The sequence below is a fragment of the Amblyomma americanum genome, chromosome 3 (assembly GCF_052857255.1).
Source record: "Amblyomma americanum isolate KBUSLIRL-KWMA chromosome 3, ASM5285725v1, whole genome shotgun sequence".
NCBI lineage: Eukaryota > Metazoa > Arthropoda > Arachnida > Ixodida > Ixodidae > Amblyomma > Amblyomma americanum.
The window spans coordinates 212,194,278-212,214,620 of NC_135499.1; the positions used below are offsets into that span (position 1 = coordinate 212,194,278).

The 20,343-nt window shown below is 47.2% G+C and overlaps 1 protein-coding gene across 2 annotated transcripts in view; it reads right to left on the reverse strand.

Moving 5' to 3' along the window:
• Nucleotides 1-20,343, reverse strand: part of LOC144126003 (hemicentin-2-like) — a 204,810-nt gene that overhangs the window by 17,050 nt on the left and 167,417 nt on the right. The window contains exons 7-11 of one of the 2 annotated variants that reach the window (XM_077659866.1): nucleotides 12,124-12,492; nucleotides 8,785-8,921; nucleotides 7,476-7,629; nucleotides 5,902-6,219; nucleotides 1,352-1,462 (exon numbers count right to left, since the gene is read on the reverse strand). In XM_077659866.1, the coding sequence (XP_077515992.1) occupies nucleotides 1,352-1,462; nucleotides 5,902-6,219; nucleotides 7,476-7,629; nucleotides 8,785-8,921; nucleotides 12,124-12,492 (1,089 nt within the window). Of the gene's footprint in view, nucleotides 1-1,351; nucleotides 1,463-5,901; nucleotides 6,220-7,475; nucleotides 7,654-8,784; nucleotides 8,922-12,123; nucleotides 12,493-20,343 lie in introns of both variants that reach the window. The other variant, XM_077659865.1, reaches the window with a different exon arrangement.

The window sequence follows — 20,343 nt, forward strand, 5'->3', positions numbered from 1 at the left end:
TTAAAAGCTCCGCTCTGTGCTGGAATGAGCGGACCATAATGAACCCCGCTCCACTCCCCGTGCCGATGTGCTTTTGCGCGCCCTCAACTAATTCGTGTTCCTCCGGGGCAGGCTTCCTAGCCAACGAATGTACGGTGTAAGAACCGCTGCAAACAAAGCGAACTGAAATCAACTCGCTTCGAGGCACAAGTACGCCTCCGAACGCAGCGGCTGAAAGTGTGTAGGTAGCACATTGCTTTTCTGTACATGCCTCATAACGCTCGATATGATACGACCGTATCGAGGAAGAAGTGACATTCGTTAGGTTGGGGTAACCTAAAGAGGCTGAAAAATAATAAACCCCGCCTGCACCACTAACGTACAAGAGGCTTAATCCAATCTGAAGATTGGATTAAGCCTGTTGTACGTTAGTGGTGCAGGCAGGGCTTATTATTTTTCAATCTTTTTAGAAGCCACAGCACTTTAATGACTACTGCCGATTTCTTCTAGGCCGTCTCCACTCTAAACAGCAATACACCAGCATGGGAGTAAAAAGAGAGTAAGATGACTTCTAGCGCACACCTTACTCCCTTTTTACTCCTTTCTGTTTGGAGTTATACCTGACAGGCTGCTCCAGATGAAGGCGAAAAAAAATGAAACGAAACTGATGCACACAAAACGTTCGTGCATTCACACACACGGGATTTTTACATGGTTTGCATGAAACTTGTGTCCTTAAGAAAATCTAGCAAGGCTTTTGTTCCACGTGACGCTGAAGCTGCGTCACGTCGGGGACCAATAACATGCACCAGATACAGGTTACTGTCCTACTGGAGACTAAAGCAGACGTTATCCATAGGCTATATGTTTTATCGTTTCCATATGGGGCTTCTTGAAGTCGCGAATTGGTGTCGCGGCGTGCCGTGAAACTCGGTCCTTGGGCGAAGGCAGTGATTTGCTCTACGCGCAGTAGTTAACCGTTGATGTCTGATAGTAATCACTGATATTGTTCAGCATAACAATGTTAAATATTGGTGTAGGTGTTCGCTGCCCCTTCTTCGGATGAATAAAAGACAAATTACATCTATGAAGACTGGGGCACGTTTTATGTGAGGCTGTGCTTTCACCAAGCCATCATGATCGCTCTTCTTCTTCCGATGACCCGAAGTAGAGCTAGCAGTCACTCTCACATCAGTATTGTAAAAATCGCGCTTTGATGGGAGAACTGCAAAGCATTATTGTCTCGCTGTTGCGAAGGCGAGCAGGCTTGTCCACACCTCCCACCTCAGAAATACTGCTGTATAGCTTTTCCTTTTATCACTAGTTATAACCTCGAGAAACAAAAAGGCACTTTGTAGGATCCGGCACTTACGGCATATGGATAATCCAGACATCCACTTTGACGAGGCCTGCCTTAGGAGCAACAGGAGGACGGTTAGCGTCATCAGGTGCGTCGTACACCTCGTCTGGGACGGCATGGCGCCTGTGAAGAGAAAGGGCGGGAAGTGGGGGAACGAAACGAGACAACAACGGCTGTCAGGCGGCGCTCAGCTCAGTCGTGATCAAACGAAATGGGGTAAAATAAAGAAGCGTGGCAAAAGCCGAGTCTGAAGCTTATAAACCCAACATTCCTTTATATATTATATTGTCGCGCTCGTGATGCCGTAAAACATTAGAAAGCCTACGCCTTAAGATGTCTTCAAGACATTTTGTAGAATTCGTGATCAATATCATCAGGACCAGGAAGTTGCGGGCCATGCAGAAAAGAAATGAGAGGTTTAACATCGTCCGATGAGATAAATCTCTCAGTCATAGCAACGCCCTCGTAATCAAATGCAGGAAAAGCTTATATTTGACGTCTGAAATCTGGAACACTTCAAGTAATTACCAGCAACTTTTTCGAGTGGACCTTAAGGTTCATATGCATACTTTAGTAAAAAGGGGATTAACATTTTTTTCAGGTGGTAAAGTCAGACCACTACGCCTCTAGCTTTGCCCCCCCCCCCCCCCCTACCCTGCCCCTTAGACTTGTTCTAAGAAATAAAAAAAGTTACTCTTTGTATATAGTCGGATACAACACAAGAATGAAGCGGCTTTTCCCATTCAAAGGAGTCTTCTTCCAGTGAATGGCTTCGACTGATTCTCCCTCTTGACCGATGCCTTTTTGCCAATTAGCGGGAAACCGCAGGAAATGGCAGTTGAATGGGGAATAACCACCGCTTAATCATATTAACCACAGTGTCATGAAACTCTGTCGACGCCATTGACTGGAGGGCCTCCTTCGATGGACGTCTACCGGTTCGGTCTTGAGTTTTATTCGACTATAAGCAGATTTTAGGTTTCGTCTCAAAAGCGATATACTCGAAGCTAATATTTTCTGTTGACATGACCTTACCTATTAGAATACGATAAAATCTAATCAGCTGTAGCTTTTTAATCTCAGGTTAATGTGGTACTAAGCTCAAGTTAACGTGGTACTAAGCCAGTCGTGTCTCGTGTTGTGATCGTAATACTGAGCGCATTTGTAATACAGCTAAGCTTCATGCGTTTGCTCCAGTCTAGCATTACGAAACACGCTGCGCTAATAACAAACTCTGGTAAAATATACTGTTATTTAGCGTCTGGCTTCACGCTGGTCTGGTTAATAAGCTTAACAAAATGTGTCCCATTTTGTCCTGCTGTACAAATATCCTTTCAAACATCATGGCGCTTCTCTTTTCCGAGTCTAACGTCGCCGACGAACCTTCTCTTTGCGCTCAAAAAAGTAATACGAGATCCGGAAAAAGGTGGACGTCGAAGCAAGCACGAAACGAACGCAGCCAGTCGGCCGGAATTTATCCCCTCCCGTCCGGCCGCCGTGGCATGCGGAAATGGGCGGATTTGCCTCGCTCTATGCTTTTCCGGGACAATTCCATACGCGCTCGCCAGGCAAGAGAAATAAGGCAGCGTCGAAAAGGAGCGGTTCAACAAAACGAACAGACCGCGAAATAACATCGATATTCGTCCATGATATGGTGCTTTTTTGGCCGATACAATGCGCATAGAAAACGAAGAATCGGCCGCTATTAGGGTCTTGTGCTTGCCATCAAAATGGGCCGATGCGAATTTATTTTAACGAAAGCTGGCCTCTTGTTTTTTTCTTTTTCACTAAACTCTTGTAAATAGAGACAATAAAAAAAAAGATGTCTTAGTAGATTCGTATTTCTCCAACACAGTTTGTTTTTTTTTTTCCGCTTGAGAACCTATTCTGTTTAAGCCGGAATGATGAACGCAAAAATTCACATCATCTACAGCAGGAAAACCTTGCCTGCAGCGTCCAGCAACGGAAGAACTGAAGGACATGGCAAAAATAGAGTTAAGTCTGAACGATGAGAACGATTAATGATTAGAAAAAAAACGAATATACAGGAAAGCGAACACTCTGCACTGAATTTACAAGTACAATCTGCGTTCTGCACCACGCGGCCGTTCCTTGGGCGCTTTTGTCCCGAGGGTGGTGCGAAAGAGCGGTTGTTTGATGAGAGCAACGAACTCGCATCATTCAGCGGAAGAAACTCCAACGATCGTGGTTTCAACGGTTGCTCGAGGCGGTAAATCGACTCGTGTAGCCGTCCAGTGCGTCGCCAAATTCGAGCGTTTGCCCTATCGTAATACCACGAGCACACTTTTCAATCCTCAGATCGGGTTCATGTATTTCTCAAAACGACTTTTGTCCCGCGGAAGCAATATTTTGGCAGAATAAAAAAAATGCGTAATAACTTTACACGGCCACTTCTGTGAAAATATAGAGTTAGTAGCCAAGATGACGTTGACAAAGAATACACATAAGGAAATAATTGTACAGCTTTGCAAATTATGAATTCAGAGAATGAATGGAATTAAAAATGACTGCCCCAAAGCGGAATACGAATGCTTGTTTCAATTTTTTTTTAGAATTGATTCATTACTCGACATAGCCGTCCTGGCTGCAACCGACTTTATGATAAAAGTAAGAATTTCAATGGATACAGAACATTATCGACCTTGGAAGGTGCGTTTTATGGTCGATTTTGGTTTAGTTCGGTTAATGCAGCTAACTTGTGTTATGGGGACGGTGATGTTAGTACGTTGTAGTTTGGGCGCATTTTTTAGTTCTCTTTAAAACAAGGTTACCTTTGTGTGCTTCAATTACAAAAGTTTTTCTTTGTATATTACATGCGACCAAAGCCAAGCCAGTGGTAAATTGAAGCCTTTCTCCCTTCTCTCTCTGTTGTTAGCGCAAATGAAGAAGCTTCCCCAACTACGGGGGAAAAACAAGAAATACAGGACGCTTTTAGGGAAAGACACATGCCCATCCCAGTTTCTTACGGCCACCTTTCATTTTTCAAGCACTGCCTTTTCTTTAGACTTTCCTATCGGTGAAGTCGAAACCGAATATGTCGAAAAGGAAAGAGAACCGCGAAATAGTTCAATATATCGATCATTTGATATATAAAAAATGGCAATGGATAAGGTTATTTGTAACTAAAAGCAAGGACACATAGCAGCGACGCCAGTGACGCGCTTTTTGCAGCGACGTGCCCCTCGCCAGCGTGCTAGCAACGCACCGCTCGCAAGACGTTGCCATACCTAACGTGCCTCGCCACTAAGTCGCAGGTACTTCGGACCTAGCCACCCCCTACAATAAAACGTCTAATACTGTTATCAGTACCCCATAAACAGGATATTCTCATAAAAAATTAAGCTAGTTTGTTTTCCATAACGCATTCAGCGGCGAAGCACGCCAAGCGATGGCCGCTGCTAGGCTTGAGTTAATTATGTTGGCTTCTCCACATGACATTGTTGTGGTAGGAAAAACGAGCGCACGAAACCGAACGACAAAATCAAGTACACCCCCCCCCCCCTCTCCTTTCTCCCCCGTTTAACCCGTCACGTGGTTTCACAGAGCGAGCGCTGCTCTAGAAGGTGTGCTAGGCCGCGCAGCCAATACGTCTCCGCTCGCGAAAAGCGATCGCGGAAGCGATGTTAGGAAAAGTGCCACTCGAAGGGCGCGGCGTGCTGTTCGATATATCGAATGACGGGCGAAATTAGAGTTCGACATACTACGCGACTTTCCAACACTTTCCCAGATCTTCAGAAGGATAATCTATGTTTTTGATATAGCCAAGAATTGGAAATATTCAGACTCGATATATCCGGGCTCGATTTAACAGGCTGTTAGCTTGCTTTTTTTTATTTTAAGTTTCAGCTGGCTAACTGCGATAGGTCACCTTGAGCCGGCGTAGTTCCCATATTATTTTAAGAAAGGTTAAAGTTTTATAAATTTTATTTAACCGTTTCAAGCAAGGAAACAGGAATAGCGAATAGCGAATATACTGTGGCTGGGTGGAGATTAGGCAGGAAAGCACCCATATTCTTTTAATGACAACTTGTGATCGCAGCTTGATTCCAGGCAATGTGCGCTGCTCTAGATCTTAACAACGCGCGACAAGAAAGAGAAGCAGGCACCCGCGAACATAACGTGCACACAAGCATGCAGACACGCGCACACAAGCGCTTACTCCCCAATTCACATACCGATCCATGCAAACGCAGAAGAAAAAAAAAATGTTTTCCTTGCTTGTGCGAACCTCTAAAATCTTTTCGTCTGCCTATCCGAACACCGTTGTGGTTCTAAGAATTGGCAAATTCTGGAATACGGCTGACAGGCGACGGGATACTTGTATAAAGCTTTTCTTACGCTTTTATCGTAAAATAATGCGAGTAAGCGGCGTGGTTTTTTTTTTATTGAAAACTCGCTAGAAGTAATGGTCCCCCTCTCTTCCTTTCGAGTTCACCCCTCCTCTCCTCTTGCATTTAATCCACCTCAGAGTGTTACCACTTCATTCTCAAGTAATGGCACCCCTGTGAGACTCATGACCGCATGCCTCATTCCGTGCTCACCGCCCGTGAGGAGCTTCGAAGGCGGCGGGATGGCCTGGACGACGACGCGCGCCGGCTCCGAGCGCCCCCCGCGCTCGTTGACTGCGTACGCCATGGCCAGGCACTCGGTGGCCGGCGGGATGGCGTCCACCTGGAACACGGGCCTGCCCCGGGAGCTCACGTTTCCCAGCAGGGCGCCCGTGTCCGCGTGGAACACCTCGAGCAGGTACCACTCCTGGCCCGACGGGCGGTCCTCTTCGTCGTCCTCCGAGCAGCGCACAAAGAACCACGTCATCGCCTGGTTCACCACCGCGCAGCCCGACAGCGCCTTCGGGGCACCTGCCGCGCATCTCGTGAACATCACCAGGGGCTCTCTTGAGCTTGGGAAGGCGAGCGTAGCAATGGGCGGTGGGAAGTGAAGTGCGACGATTAGATTAAGAAGTTTACGGGGATAGAGTTTCCGCAGATGACACAGGACAGGTTAATTGGAGAGATGTGGGAGAGTCATTAGTCATGCAGTTGGCGTAGTCAGGTTGTTGTTGTTGATGATGATGATGTTGATTCTCTGGAGTATGAGGCGGCTGGGAACGAAAGTGAGGACAGCACGCAGGAACACATTCGCAGGTCGCTGAGCAGTGTGTTCCTGAGTGCTGTCCTTACTTTCCCTGCCACTTTGTCACAGACTGCTACAAACCAACTAGTCCAACTATGAGGTTTAACTCGAACGCTTTCTTGAGCACGGCCTCACGCATTTACGCGTGAGGTATTTACGCATGGATCATGCGACGCAGGTACCATGACTCTTGGCACCAGTCGCCATTTAGGCGAATAAAGACGACGCAGGGACTCGCGGGGCGATCCAACAAACTCAAACGCAAGCTGCAAGTCACAATATTTGGCTAGCTTTGAGGAATACCCTCACGCTTAGATAACACATAAGAATCTCCGCAACTGCCGCGATCACTCAGTGACTTTGGTAATTGGCTGCTGGTACCAAGGTGGCGGAATTGAATCTCGGCCACTCCGGCTACAGTTCGCCGTATGCGAGGAAACGTACGAATACTGCACTGAAATATGAAATGAAAGAGAATTCTTAGTGTTCGAGATCAGTCCGGAGTCCTCAGCAAGGGCGTCTCTCATAGGCCATTCGCCGCTTGGGGACGCTAAAGTTCACATACCGCACCTGCCACGTACCATGAAATTTTGGAGGTTCAAATAATGCGAAATGAGGCAGCATGGAGTAATGAGCCAAAACTTTAGGACTTAAAAAAAGGGAGATGGGGGAATTCATAGGCCTTCTCAACAACAGTATTCCCGCAGAAAATACAACACAAAACGGTTACTCGGCCAATTTTTAGGTTGTTTCCTAGAACGCCTTCGAAAGCGCTTTGTGGAAGGAGCGTAGCACACAACTAGACGGTAAATATTTCAGCAACTTAAGTACAACCTCTCAATGTCTTTATAATATTGAGGCTTTCTCTGCTCTTTTTCCCGCTTATTTTTTTCATCAGTGTCGAAGAGAGCAGGTTTCTTTCAGCTGACATTTGTCTAAATATCTGTGGGCACTTTTCCGGACTCTCATTGAAGTATCGTACCGTGCGGTTCGACGAAGTAGTTGCAGGGCTGCTTCTGCGCTCCGACCGTGTTGTTGGCCCAGCAGATGAGCGACACAAACTCCGTGGCCACGGCGGGCTTGTAGCGGGCAACGCTGCGGCTGCCGTTGCTCGTGAATGTCAGGAGGTCCCGCACCTGCGGCCGGAAAACCAGAGCCGCCTGTGCGCACCTTTATTCCCATCACGCCTGCCAGTAAAGGTGCCTCTTGCTAGTTGTCCAAATAAGTCATTGTTAAAACAAAAGGCTCTCTGCTACAAGCTCTAGATGATCCCTAGTAAGCTCCAGTAAGTGCTAGTTGTAATAGTACTGCTCGTACAGTAGTAGTACTTATTACTACAGTTGAACCTCAGTATAACGAAGCTGAAAGGGGCCCGGCGATTACTTCGCTATAGCTGCAGATTCGTTATAGCCCGTGTTGACCGAACTTGCAAGGAGAATTACCATTCCTTCGTTACATAAGATATTTTGCTGTAAACCGTTTCGTTTTAACAAAGTTCGACTGCGGTCGTAATGAGCCATAGGGTGAAAGGGAAGGCTTCTATTCTGTACTAAGTAAGCCTCAGTAAGCCCTAGTAAGTACAGTAAGATTAGTATTACTCTAATATTAATATTGGTCCTTAATAGTAGTGGTAGTAACCTCTTGTACGCACAAAACGCTTTCTCATGTTGATTTTTTTTTTAGCATAGTGCGTACAGGCGAGAAGAGGCCTTGCCTTTTGGTCATTCGAGTTTAGCAGATCCGCCTCTGAGCATCTTTTTTTTTTATTTACTTCTTCGCATCGGGAAAATTGAGGCGCAAATTGACCGAATAAAACGTTCTTGAAATAAGGCTAATGATGAAATCAAAACTTGGCTACGTTTATTAAAATAATAATACATCGTTCCCTAAACTCAAGACAAATTGCAGGTACCAAACTACTTTGTATTCAGTGATATGATTGTGAAATAAATTCTTGCAAACTCTGAAATTTCGATAATGAGTATTTTTCTTCGACTTTCCCAATAACTTTTTGTTTGCAAACGCTTTATTATATTGCGCTTTCTTCCGCTTTCCTGATTTTTGTCCCCTCATAGAGGTTAAAGCGCCGTTAACTATATTTTTACATTGTTGCTTCTGTATTGCATCATTCTTTTATTGTCATGCATTTCTTAATTTTTAAGCATTTAGCAGCACAACGCCTCCTTGAGAGTTTTTTTTTTTTTGGGACCTCCTTTTAAAATAACAACGCACTGTGCACTGTGAATTCGAAACGAATTAAAAAAGAAACAAAACCTGGAACTCGTTCTCACCTCTGAGTTGTTCTTCATGACCCAATGAAATGTGAGATCCTCTGGGTCGGCGTCCATTTCGCAAGGAATAAAAAGCTCCTCCCGCGATGTGGAGTACCGGAACACTTCCTGCATTCCTTTTTTGCAGCGAGGTGCGTCTGCGATGGACGAAATCCAAGAGAAAACAGATCAGTTTCGTGGCAACTACATCAACAAAACTCAAAACAATTTCACCACAAACCCAAGAAAAGTGTTCAACTCTACACGACGGTTGTTTGCTTTGCTATCGGATAGACCCAGACAAGTACTAACCCACTCGATAGCCGAAGTGAAACTGCGCTTACTTGCGGTTTAAGTTTCTGTAACTGGACGGCGAGAGCTGCGAGGCCGTAGTTTAAGTGAAACGGTAACAGACAGATGGCGCGATAGGAAAAGAAGAAACGATGCTGCGTCGCGTATAGGTAATAACAACAAGAGAAACAGGCTGGCTTTGAAAACAGACAGATACAGCTGCTTCAAGTTAGCAGCGACTGGGCAGAAAAGAACGAAGCAGCAGTGACGCCAAGCATAAAGAGCCTATTTTGTTGACACAGGCCCGACTGCAAGCAGGCGGAAAAACGATTCTCATTATATGTGACCCAGCCGCTTTCGTACACTTCCCACCAGGCTGCCTTTGTAGAGATTATACCGAGAATGCAATAATGGTTGCCTGCCGTACGTGATCAGTCATCGTGGAAGCTGCGCATACAGGTCCTGTCTTTTTTTGCGCATAAAAAACAATACGCCCTTGACAAAATTGATTGCCGTTGTCAAATCGGAAGTTGATGACAAGGCCATCCCTCATAACAGAGCATTTACTACATCCCTGACCATAACGAACTAATTATCAGTCTGAAAAGACAGGAATGCGGTTACGATGTGAGAGATAACAAGCCCATTGCTCCTGTTTTCACTTTTCAAACGCTTTCAGATAAATGCGAAGCGCTGACTTATAGCTACGGAAATTTTGGGGATGAAGTCGAGCCAGTGCCAGTGTATATCAGAAATAGCGATTTCGCATGAATCGAAAATATCGACGTTATCAAAGGAAATGTCCACAGCTGTCACTGCCACTCCTTATCACAAAGGAACGTCCGAGAAACATTGTTAAGTTCACACCAGGGCTTTGAGTGTATTTCAATAAAAAGTAAAAGAAGAACGAAGAAATATGTTATAGAAAGAAAAAAAAAACCCAACGGGATCAGCAAGCCAGAGGCGTATTCGTTGCAGTCGGCGGTAACTCAAGTCGACAGGCTGGAGTTCAAGCCGCGTTGCGAAGTAAACTTCTGGCGATTCGACGTTAGCTTTGTTTCCGTTTTCATGAGTCCGATGCGAAAGAAACTAGAAACGTACGGCAGAGTTCGAGTGACCTCTGGTACTGAAGAACAATGCCAATCGCAGAGGATAGGGTGTGGAAATTCGATACGACAGGACTTATTTCCTGACGGAACTAGGTTTGCTGCAGACCTAAGAGAGGAGGAACGAACTGCTGCGCGTGGATACGGGAACATGAACGCTCAGTCTATGGGTTTGCTGCAGCAGAGAGCGAGCAATACATTTGCGAGTCAGCACATGCGTTGATATAGAATAAGAAGAGACCTCCCCAACAATAGGTAAATCTGAGGGAGCTCGGCTGAAACACGTACAAAATAAAATGGGTAGCCCGAATGCGCATCACTGCAGACGTATAGGCGGCGTTCCACCACACTTGTACACCGCATGTGAAGAGCTGTGCGCAGTGTGTAAGCAGACGCTACCGCATAATGTGTGGCTAGATGGTAGGCTCCGGTGCATTTGATAAATTCAGGTGGCTTCAGTTAATAGTTGTTTGCAATTTAAAGAAGATTTTCGCTTTGCATGCTCCCTTTATCCTATCTCTTCTTGCAGGTTGATCGCAACGTTCAGACTTAAATTTCTTATTCAGACTTTACTCATAGTGGAGAGAAGAACAAGTTTTATGGAGGAAGTGAACATTTGTATCTCGCTCATTTGGGCTCAGCGAAACCTTAAGACGGATTCAGAAAAAAAAAATGGTATCATGCATGACATCAAGCAGTACTACCAGCATATCCACCCTGACTTACCTACCGGAACCAGTTGCCGCTTTTATCCTATTCCATATTACTTTAAAGCCGGTAAACGCGAACTAAGCAATAGTAAACTGCTTTCGAGTAAGGTTCTTTTGTGAAAAATGGAGTTATTTGTGTGCGGAAGGACGACTGCTTTTAGAGCACTCTGCGAAAGTCGCTGAAACGAGTGTTTGTAACGAAATAAAAAATAAAGAAGAAAAGGAGGAAGCGCGTGTCACCCTCGCTGAAAAAAAATGAAAGACAAGAAAAACAAACTAACGCAGCTGCGCACATCGCTGGACGCGCATTCGCTTCTTTCAGTACATTTCGCGTTCCTTCTTTAACTTGCTGCATGTCTTTTTCTTGCCTGTTCTTCCTCAAAGAACACGTCTGGCAGGAAGTATAACAATGAAAGCGAAGATGCGATTGGCCATCCGTCCTTGTATGCGTCACAGCTATTTGAAATGCTTTTTTTTTACTTCCAGTATGTGGCGCGGCGTGACCGGACACGCCGCGCGATGCGCGCGATCCGCGCCTCGAATACGATTCCATTTTCGGCACTTTAATAATGTATTTGTACTACACATTTGGACGTCACCGTCATATCATCACGCCCGAAAACCTTCATCATCTTCCCCGTTCACTACTCTGCCGCGTTAGGCAAGATAGCCAAAAGTAAGGCCTTTTATTTGACCCCTATGCCTTTATTTCAATATAAACCTCTCCTATTTCCCTCTCTCACGTGTGCGCACGGACCGGAAACAGAAGACTGAGAGTTTAATTCCTGGGACACAGTTTATATACTGACGCTAGAGCGACGGCATCAACCGCACTCCCACGCAGCCCCTGTCTACTTTCTTGGCGGTCATTAAGGTAACGCCTCTTGATAGCAAGCCATTACTGTGTTATTGTCAAAACAATGAAGTGTATAGATAGCATTCCTCTAGCGCTTTTGAGATCACAGTTCTCATAAGTGCAAAAGTATTTTTTTAAGCAGATTTTAACGCTTGTTGAATCTGTGAGTCGTTAATTGTGCGTTTATTTTTGGTACAAGCATTCCTGGCAGTGCAGTGATGACACCGCGAAGTGCCAGCACAGCTTCCTCTCCGTGTTCTATTTCCCTGCACTGGGGCCCTCGCCAGGCGTTGTACTCGCAGCAGTTGGGCGCAATGTGAGGAGGAGGAGGAGGAGGAGGAGGAGGAGGAGGAGGAGGAGGAGGAGGAGGAGGAGGAGGAGGAGGAGATGCACTCACACTGGACGCGGAGGTCGAGTGAGTTGCTGACAGCTTCGCCCCTCGCGCTGCGGACGTGACAGGCGTAGCTTCCGGTGAACTTGGACGTGACGTTGCGCAGCACCAGGTACTGCTCCTGTAGCAGGACGTGAGTCTGCGGCTGCGCGGTGGCCGCGCCCCCCGAGGCCGGTGAAGACGCCGCCGAAGAGGATGCGGAGGAGGCGTTGTGCGCCGCGGCCACGTCCTCGAGCGGTTCGCCGTCGAGCGTCCAGAGGACGTCGCTGATCCACGGGTTGGCCCGGATGGCGCACTCCAGGTACACGTCCTGTCCTTCGTGGATGCGCTCCAGGTGCAGCCCTTGGCCCAGCGACAGGCTCGCGCGAGGCGCGTCTGTGCGAATGAGATAGATAGATAGACAAAGAGGAGGAGGGAAAGGCAGGGATGTTAACCAGAAAGGGGTTCCGGTTCTCTACCCTGCACTGGGGAAGAGGGATTAGGGGACTAAAAGGAGGAAGAGAGAAGGGAAAAAGGCATAACACACACACACACACACTCACAACGCTGTCACAACTTGTCACTCAATCCAGTCGCTCTCAAGTAGGCAAAGAGTGCCTTGTATGCCTTGAGGGCAGTCGACTGCTGTGGCCACGGACCGAGGATCTTTTGCTCTGTTAATGGGCGAGGATCGACGCGGTCCAGGGAACAACACAGTGCATGTCTTGCACTCGCAAATGCAGGGCACTCACAGAGAAGATGAGCGATGGTCTCCTCACAACCACAGCTCTCACAGGCAGGGCTGTCGGCCATCCCCATCCGGAAAGCATAGTAATTGGTAAATGCAACACCGATCCATAAACGGCATAACAGTGTTGCGTCGCGACGTTCTAAGTTACGTGGAAGACGAAGCCGCAGTCCAGGGTCCAGTGCCTTGAGGCGGAGGTTGCAAAACTCTCCCGTGTGCGAATGAGGAAAACAAAAGGAAAGTTGGGGAGAGTAGAATAGGAAGAACCAGTGGGGAAAAAGAATGGAGAAAGCTTACTGGCTGAGGTGCTTGAGGACTAAATGCGAATAGAGGCATAATCAAGTCCTGGGCTTTATTTTGTGACGTTTCTTTCTCCAATTCATTCTTTCGCTCTTTTGTCGTTGGTCTGCCTCGCCTTTGATAGCGCAGCCGGAGGAAGAGATTGCTTGCTAACCATTAACCGTAATGACAAAGGCGCCACTGCCACTGAAGAAAGAAAATAGCAATAAATCGAAAAAATGACTCCTTGCAGAATACGGGCCGCTCGGATAGGCTAGTTGACTCATCACAATTAAAACGAAGAAAAGAAGAGATAAAAAAGAATACAGACGGCCATCAAATATGCTGGAAAATTGAGCGCTAGGCATTCTCTTAACAACCGCCTCGCCATAATGTCACTAGTGACCGAGGCACCACTCACGGCAGAAAAAGGGATATTAGAGCGGGTTCTCTCGTAGTTTTGGATGAAGAGATGGTTTTAGGTGTCCTGCAGGCTCGAACGCCAGTCTGCCTCTGCAGCTGCGGCATCTATGCGGATTCCGAACGTCGTGAAGCCGGCAAATGTCCCTTATACAAATAGTGCTGTAATAAAATTCAAGCATGTGGGCAACAGGGAATCAGGTGGGCAGATGAGATCAAGAATTTTGCGGGCGTAAGGCTGGTCACACCTAGCGCAGGACAGCATTGAATGAAGGGATAAGGGAGAGGCCTTCGCCTTGCAATGAACGTGAGCAGGATAGTGATAGTAATAAAAAATTGGAGGACGCTTTAGCTTCGCCTTTAAGAGTGGAACGCGAAAGCGTGTTGCAGCGCTGCCATGGAGTCCACGGAACGCCATCGCCCGTTCGGCGCGACGCCTTGCCCGTTGCAAACACCGCTGAACGAATTTTTCATTTTTTCAATTGCTTCTATTAATTATTTTATCAATTACACACTCTAAGCACTCTAAATTTTCGTAACTACCACCATCAAGCATTGGCTTTTTCATTCTGAGCATTTTGACACCTTTGAACCCCTTTATTATTTTTTGTATTTTAATCAATTAATTACAATGATTTCATTAACCCGTCATCGCATATCACACACCGATCTATCATCAATCACTAGAACCACAAATTACAATGACACGTTTTTCTTACGCAGCCCCCATTATTTCCGATACGCGGTGCCGACTACTTCTTATAATAAACTGCACAACTCCAACCAAAAATTTTAACTTTAGCCCAGGGTTAAAGTTAAAAATTTTTGGTTGGAGTTGTGCAGTTTATTATAAGTCTTCAAACCAAACCAGACAGGCAAATCTGTCAAAATGTTTAGTTTTCGACTACTTCTACGCCGACGGCTTTTCGACCGAACAAGCTGTATATGCTGTCGCGTAAAATGCAACACGTCTTATGGTGCGGTGGCTCTACAAGGCTAATTTTTCGATTTTGGCATACGTACAGTACGTATACGTCCCTGAAGCCTTCTCTGTGGCAGGTGGCACACCTGCCCACCGGGATGTGGGCAACTTGCCAGGTGTGTTCACCTGGCAGCTCTTCACGTCGGTGAAGGCACAGCTATCATTTTTAAAAACAGGCCCACGCAGAAGACCTGATCAAAAGCGCCCTCTGTGACTAAATCCTGTATTGTCAACAGGCCCAGGCAAAATATGTGCAATGTAAGGTGTCCCTCTGTGCTCTTTCTTTTCGGGTTGAGTCGACAGAAAATGCTGCTGTCGTGCACGTTACTTTACATGCAAATGTTGGCTGTGACTGTATATACAGTTTGCATTTATTTGCTAACAGATGCCGGTTTTGAAATACGCGCCCTTATAGAGCGCTTCAGGTATGCCGTCTATCCTGTTATTTTATACTGTGATGCTTGGCTAACACTATTTTTACTCGTAAGAATAGGAAAGACGTTCGTAATATAAAGTGGCATTAGACATTGTTTCGTCGCCTACAATACGATTAAGAATGAAAAAAGCAAATATACAGTTCACACATTCAGCACAGAAACAAGCTTTCATGCCGACTACGATAATGACATGATGCACTTGTCACAGCTGCTCAAATATATTATTAGCTCTTGGCTGTCGCTGACCTGACAATTATGTCCCGCAGAATGATTTCTGCGCTTAAGACTTTTCTTGTTACTTTTTTCTTCAGAAATTATGCGCTTCCGAAAAGGAAGCGATAACAACGGAAGAGCGCTTCACTCAAGAGATAATGTTTGTTGCTTTCAAAAGACCAGCACAATGCGATGTATCATTATAGGCTACATAACAGATTAGCGGACACGCTTCCACCCAATCTGGCCGGGAATGTGGGGTCACTCGTTAAAACCTTTTCAATAGACTGCAGCACACAGTGCAAGGTATGCACACGCTTGCAGATTTCCGGCTTGCATCAGCGAGCTTACCGCTGAGCCGTTACTGCGCGCATACGTTTCGCCATAACATTTTTGTAGTGTTTATGAGCACTTCGTAGCAACGACGCATCCCAAACGAATTGCAGATCGCTCTATTTTCGAAATAGCAGCCCAAAGAAAAGGTTCGTTCATAGAAATCCTCCCGTGCGCAAAGCTGGGAGCACACTTCGAGTCGCCACCATTTCCGGTTTCAGACTCTCCACGAACGCTGGCGGTGGGGAATACTTCTCCATTGTGACTTATCGAGCCATTTCAGAGAACGGATCGAAAATACGTTCGTCAATAGAGCCCGTGAAAGTGCATCGATAAATGTTGGTGTAATAAGGTCTACATGAAGCCGATTGGACTCACCAGGAGGCGAGGTTTTAAACTAAGCTTCATTTAAGTGCAGGAAACATATCGTAATCATCCAGCGCTCGTGAACAGAATCGAATGCACCGTTCTGCGCTTGATGAACAGCGTGCTATTCACTCGCATACTCTGTGTCTCACCTTGCTTTTTAACCTGCCCACCCGCATGGACGGAAATTAAGCCCGTGCCTCTGTTCAGACATAACAGTTTACTTGACCGTCAGTTGAAATGCGCGCCGACTAATACTGTTGCCTGCCCACCACCAGCCTTTGCACCGATTTGCACATCAGCCTCGACAAAGGCTGAAATAGGTATACCTACTAATCGAAGAACATCAGGACTAAACCATGTAACCTAACGAATAAGTCTACGTGGGTTAGGCCTAGGAAAGGATCGGTGCAGTGTCGACGGGCAATGCCTGCCGTATAGAGCCATTTATCTACTTCCTGGTATACGAGCGGACAATCACGAGCACATTTCCTGGCCTGAGGCAGGACATGTAATTACATGCGGTGCAGCGAGCGGATATGGAGATGTTGAAACGCAAGCCCTTATCTGTGAATGCTACCTGGTCTGCGACGAGCGGGAATAGCTCCGTCAGAGTATGCGGGACCGCCTGTATACTATGAAGGCGGCGACAATGACAGGCATTAACTTCTCGGTGCCGCGGAGAACGATGGGACTGAAAAGAGTTGTAGCTGCGTGTAATAATGCAAACGACGGTGGCGTCGGCTGATGGTTCAGCCAACTGCTACAACGCAATCATCGCGCGCATAAGACCGCCTTCATCCGACGACCGACTGTTCCTCGCCTTGAAGCCCAATATCCTGGAAGGTTCTCGATTCGCTAGACTGCTTCGACCGCATAGCGCCCGGGCTGCATTACGCTAATTCATTCTTTCGGGAGTCATTCTCTCTTTGTGCGCTTTTTTTCTCCTCTAGGAACAAACATTTATACAAAGAATAGACGCCGCGTATAGCGTGCAAAGCATTCTAAAGAGTTGTGTGGCGTTTTTTTTTTCCTGCCTCGCCACTAACTATGCTCTTTCCAGCTCGGCTGGCTCATTTCTGCGTGGGCGCCCCATCATGAGCGTTTTTGCACGTGCTTCTGTTTCTTTTTTTGCTTTCGGCGTATCCACGGAGAGACGAATACCGACAGTGCCAGCAGCCAGGCGCAGGCAAGACGCCCCCATCCAAGTTTAATAGAATTCCTAGAAGGCCAATCCCGGATTCAGCCGATTCGGGATTTTAAATTGCGCGCCTACCACTCTTGGGCGAGTTGTCTCGCAGTGACAGCGTGGAACAAATCTACCAGAATACGCGAAGAAAATAAAGAAGGTGTCCGATTAACTGAAAACAAAACGGAGGCCACTGTCTTCAGTCCCAAGAACCAAAGACAATAAGGAATTGATTGCGAAACCACCGGAGCACGAGGACTAAAACGAAAGGGCGGGGGAGGGGGGAAGGGGGGGGGGGGCGATCCGGTAGCTCCGTAATTGTCCGAGAAGTGGAAAGAGCGAAAAATAACATAAAAAAGCCTGAAAGCCGCTGTGGAGAGGAGAGGCCCGTTTCGATACCAGCAGCTGCAGTTTGAATAAGAACTAGAGCGCTGCACGTGTTTCCCTTACGTGTGCTTTATTTGCTGTGTCACTGTCCTGATTAGGTGGGCGATTTCTGCATATAAAGGAAGAGAATTGGCAGGTCTCGAACTTCTACCGTAGTTTTGTTTATTTCATACATATGTGTTCATAGCTGTTCTTAAGTCTTCCTTAGCGCAGAGGGGTGTCCTTATGCGTGTTACGGCAAGGAAAATGCGCACGCTTACGTATCCTTTCGATTCATTTCTTCGCCTTCCTTGGCCTATTCTCGGTTTGCTTTGTATATTTGCCTGGACACTGGCGACAAGGCTTCTCTCGTTTCTCGCTGCTATCTCTTTTCGCCAGGTACACACACGCACGCACATACATCGAAGCACTCGACCACACATCCTTTTGTTTCGCTTACATCTCTGTCCGCCGTGGACGTCTCACTTTCTCCACGTCTCTTCGTATGATCTCCTCTACCTTTTGTTCATTGTTCGTTTCGCTCATTTACGACTCGTAACACGCACAGCCGTGACCCCGCTTTTCCCACCCATGTCTACTTTCTTTCGCTGCAGCCTGTTCTTTTAACGGAGGACACACACAGCGCTGTTCTCCTGGCCAGAACCCCCTCCCTTCCCTCTACAGCCGAACGCGAGCGAACCCTTCGCTGCCGTCCGAGAAGTGGTCGATCACTGATCGATGCCTGACGCAGCGGCCGAGTTCTGTAAGCGGGCCCGCAGTGCACCCCTCCACATGCCCTTCGCTACAACCCTTCCTCCTATCCCGTACCGGCCTCTCCCTCCAGAGCTCGACACTGCAACGGTGTTGCCCTTTCTCCTTTCCTTCTCCCTCTGCTCTCTGGTTTGGCACCGGCCGTCCCTGTCTGGCGGAGCGAAGCGAACGGCGCGCAAACAGAAAGCGACAGCGAATGATACTCTAACCAAAGCTGAGACAAAAAAAAGGCACAAGTAATAGAAAGAAAGCCCCAGCGAAAGAGCACACTGGAGTAGATCGGCAACCCGTTATACCGCGCACCCATTCGTGTAGCACCGGGGCTAGGCTGGGGGGACACACGACCGGTCCGCGCCACACTCCGGCCCGGACCAGTCGACCCGGCGACACCGCCGGTCCGCTTCGGGGAACCCGGTGGAAATGACACGAGGCCGGGGCGATGCGCGGGGACGACGCCAAGAACAACAGCGGGATGAAAGAGAAAAGAAAAGCGAGACAAAGGAGTAGGCGGGCAGGCCCTGCGGCGATGCTGGCACCGAAAGCCGCCGCCGCTAAGGAAGCGTACGGCTGCTTCTACCGTTCTTCCTGCCCGGGGCTATGAAACACATACTCGTCCCTAACTGCCACAGTGTCCCTCTGGGCTCGGCGGTAGGGAGCAGCTGCTGGGTAGAGTACATGTTTTGTGTCCCCTGCCGGTAGCATCTAGACCCGATTCCTTGCAACACGCAGCAAAGCTTCGGTGAAAGTGAAATGATGTATCACCATTTGTACACCTGGTGTAAAAGAATTGTAGAGAACGCGAGGCGCCGAAAAAAGCTATTTTCGTGTAGCCTTGGCGCACAGCCCGATAATGACAGGCTGTCTGCCGTTCTCCCACACAAAACCGCAGGGTGAACAATTTCATTTCAAGCATACCCAGAAATTCTGGGCAAGCGATATTTTTCGATAGGAAGTTGTGTATGAACGCAGATTTGTCGAATATCGTAAGATTGCCCCATTACAATTAATAGTCTGCAGATTCCCCTTCAGGACGCTTGTTGTTTTCTGCAATTTATTGTCGAAAATGTGCCCCATTGGTTAGCAGTCTTCACTACTTGGTACGAGCGCACGACAAAGTAAAATTTCGCTACGCATCGGAAGGTTAGGCCATTCCCATCATTATGTGCCTATCAGTATCTTGAAATATTACACAGTTTCTTCACAATTAAAGGTAATGATGCGCCGGGCGCGCATGTGCGGGCACAAGTAGCGAAGCATGTATTGACATTCTGACTCTAATTACACGTTGCCTAATGGGAACTGGGAAGTAAGGAATGTGCAGGCTGGTAGCCATCGCTGTTGCGGATCCTCATGACCACCCGGCAACCCGGTGGTTGGGAAATAAATCTATTTCTCTCTCTATATCTCATATTCTCACACAATTTTCGACGGTTTCTGTTCTACGAGAACGGAATACTGGTACTCCGTTTGCTCAAGTCCGCAGTTGTACTTGAGGTCAGTGAAAAGTAGGATGGCTTTGCTGTCAAAGTTCCAGCTTTGCTTCGTTCTTTATTGGAGCAATAACGATGTACCGTTCAGAGGAGAATACTGTGTCGAAGTTGGCGTGTCGACAAAATACGGATTGGTTGAGAGGGTGGTGACGTCACAGCACATGACCTTGTGCGGGTGATTCAAACACCCCACAATGATCGTACGTTACAACAGTGACAGGTTCAGTAAACAATTCTTCATTGGTCTACAGGGTCGTGACGTCACTCCACCACGATTACGTAGTGCATCTGAAGGAAGAAAAGAAATTCCGCTGAAAAGGAAAATGGTCGAACAGGGATTTAAACCGCTTCCCCTTGGGTCATGAGCCAGGCGCGCTGCCACTTAACCACTGTGGAACGTTGGATCAGTGCAATAGTTTAGGGGCTTTATGCGACCACCTCATACCGCATAGTTAGCAATACTATCGCATTACACTCTTATGGCTACTTAAGCTACCGAGTTTTTTTATGGAACCGCAGCGGTGGCCAAGTGGTTGAGTACCGCCTCGTATGCGGGAGGTGCGAGGTTCGATCCCCAGTGCCGCCGGGTACCCACCGGTGATACAATGGGTACAAGCTTTCCCCTGGTCTGGTGCTCGGCTTATTTAGGGTGA